Source organism: Propithecus coquereli, unplaced genomic scaffold (genome assembly GCF_000956105.1).
Source record: "Propithecus coquereli isolate 6110/MARCELLA unplaced genomic scaffold, Pcoq_1.0 Scaffold48, whole genome shotgun sequence".
NCBI classification, from domain to species: Eukaryota; Metazoa; Chordata; class Mammalia; order Primates; family Indriidae; genus Propithecus; species Propithecus coquereli.
In genome coordinates this window covers 6166446-6169126 of record NW_012150618.1, presented here as the reverse complement: position 1 = coordinate 6169126, position 2681 = coordinate 6166446, and the positions used below count along the sequence as shown (strand labels likewise).

General features: G+C 34.1%; 1 protein-coding gene across 1 annotated transcript in view; it reads left to right on the top strand.

Annotated features, from left to right (window-relative positions):
* UTRN (utrophin) overlaps positions 1–2681 on the top strand; it is a 522534-nt gene that overhangs the window by 407198 nt on the left and 112655 nt on the right. Inside the window, exon 59 of the mRNA XM_012655520.1 lies at positions 745–799. Within this exon, the coding sequence (XP_012510974.1) occupies positions 745–799 (55 nt within the window). The remainder of the gene's footprint in view (positions 1–744; positions 800–2681) is intronic.

The window sequence follows — 2681 nt, the reverse complement described above, 5'->3', positions numbered from 1 at the left end:
CTTCTAGATTTAATGGAAATCAAAAATGTTTAAATCATGATTTAAAGCAATAGTCTGGGCACTTGCTTTAAATATTTTTTTCCCTACAGAAAATGTTAACCTCATTTGCTGCAGCGTTTAGTCATTTTTCCCACTATTCCCAGATGGATATAATTTTATAAGGTAAATACCTTTCCAGTAAAACTAATTCCAGGAGTTACTTATGAAAACTATGAGGGAACCAAATATTTAAATATTGGGCAATATCACTCACTAATAAATTTTATTGGCTCCCTGTTGTCTCTTACATCCAGATGTCTCAAATCACATCAAAGCCATTTATCGTCTGGCCCCATGTAACCTGTATGACTTGGTCAACCATTTAGCCTTGATGCAAATCCTTGCCCCACCCTAATGCATCTGATTTCTGCAGCTCACATCCTTCCCTCTATCCCCTTGCCTGGGCTCTTCCTGTGATACTCTACTTTCTCCTAGTTAGGACAGTCCAGCCATATCATGCCTTGAATGTCTGATTTTAGATTTATCTTCTCTATTAAATGTTGTGAGACTAATGACTACTTGGACTAATCACTAACCAGTAATGACTAGTTAGTCACAGTGATCGTGTACTTGATTCTTTATTTCCATACAAGAAAGTTGGTCTCATGTGTTCCCTAGCTGTTTTCTTGTTTTACCTCCCCAGCTGGTGTGTGAGTTCATCATGTGTAGGAATTGTCTCTTCCACTTTTCTCTTGGTCCCCTTAGTGCAAAACAAACTGGGATCACAGTTAGCCTTAATAATATTGATGATGCAATGAATGTATGATTGACAGTTTCAGTTGTCTTCCTGATGATGTTCCTTTCTCCTGTTGTGACATAAGAGTGGAGATCATGCTCTAATGCTTATCATTTTAATCATTTTTCCCTTAAGGGATTGCTTTATCCTTAGCCACATCCATGAACTAGTGTCAGTCCATTCACGTAGCCTTTTGTTATCCTCTGCAACTCTATTGTCTGATTGTGTCCAGACAGTAAACATTTCCTGACTTTTGAAAGGAAGAAAACAGACATTGTCTATTTCATGTGATAATTAGGCAACTCCTAAAAAAATATAAAGTAGAAACACAATTTGTAGCATGGCTCTGTAGGGTTAATTTGGAACTAGTATTTCTGTAATTATGAGAAATTTCAATGAGTATATTAATTTAGAAGTTCTGCTTATAAGAGCTATATTTATTTTACTATTAAGTATTAATTCTTTCATAGGTCAGTTCTGAATGTTGTACACATACATAGTAAGGGCTCAATAAGTGCATTGGGTATGATTTAATATAAATTACAAACTCTAAGCTATTGAAGGACTATTTTGAAAATATATTTCACCAGTCTGGGCATGGTGGCTCAGGCCTATAATCCTAGCACTATAGGAGGCCAAGCCAGGAGGATCGCTTAAGGTTAGGAGTCTCTACTAAAAATAGAAAAAATTAGCCGGGCATGGTGGCACACACCTGTAGTCCCAGCTACTGGGAAGGCTGAGGCAGGACGATCCCGAGCCCCAGAGTTTGAGATTGCAGTGAGCTACTGCATTCTACCTGGGGCAACAGAGTAAGACTGTCTCAAAAAAAAACCAACATCGCACCAATCCCTGAACATGTTTTCCTTTTTAATTTACTTATACTTGATATATCCTGATATGTATACAGAAACTTGAGTATTTATAATTTGAGAATGGAAGGCTATCAATTAGTATTAATAGTAAAAATACCAATAAAATTGTAAACCAATCCTGAATGCAAAGTACTAAAGATAGCGATAAAGGGTTTTCTCTGTAATGTGTGTTATTCCATAGCAAGAATCATATCTTATTAATTTCTGTAGTCCTTTTTCCATCCCCAGGATCTAGGACTGTGACTAACATTTGGTAGATAACTTGGTAATTCTTTGATAAGTGGTGGAATAATGGCAGTTCTCTCCTTTCAAAGATAAAATTTTCCATCTAGTCAACTTATAAGTGAAGTTGAAATGGTCTCTCATTAGCATGTGTGAAACTATTTCCTAGTGTTGATTAATTAATACATTCTGTTTTAATTATAATTTGATACTTCCCCAAATAGGATTTCACACCTGTCTAAAATCATAGACTATTAAAATTACAATAGCAACTTACAGAAACTGCACTGACAGAAACCAGAGTAAAAGAAGACAATAAGTATTTAAGTATTCAGCAGAATATATGCCCTCAATATATAGCTAATTTTCTAATCAGTTTTCTTACATTTGTTTTAGATGTATCACTAGTCTTCCCTTACTGTATTAAGTCGTATGTGTTATGTATGTAGCTGTAGCTCATTTGAATCTTGTATTTACAATTATTAACAGGTAAATTCTAATTTATAGTATTTGTAAAAGTAAAACCTTTTCAGTTTTATAATTATGATTTTCATTTTGCTTTAATTTATTCTTCTTAGTTCATGTGCTATATGTAAAGTGACTTCAGGCTGAATATTCTTTCAGACTTGGCCAAACACACTTTTAAAATACATGGTGAAATGGTGGCAAAGGTTTAATATTCATTGTTAAAAGTGCATAGAAAAGTTGCATCTTCAATATCCAATTATTTTTTAATGATTTACCCTCAAGAAAGTAAATATTCAGAAATAATTATTAAAAACATACTGTATGCAGTTTTAAATGCATTTAAC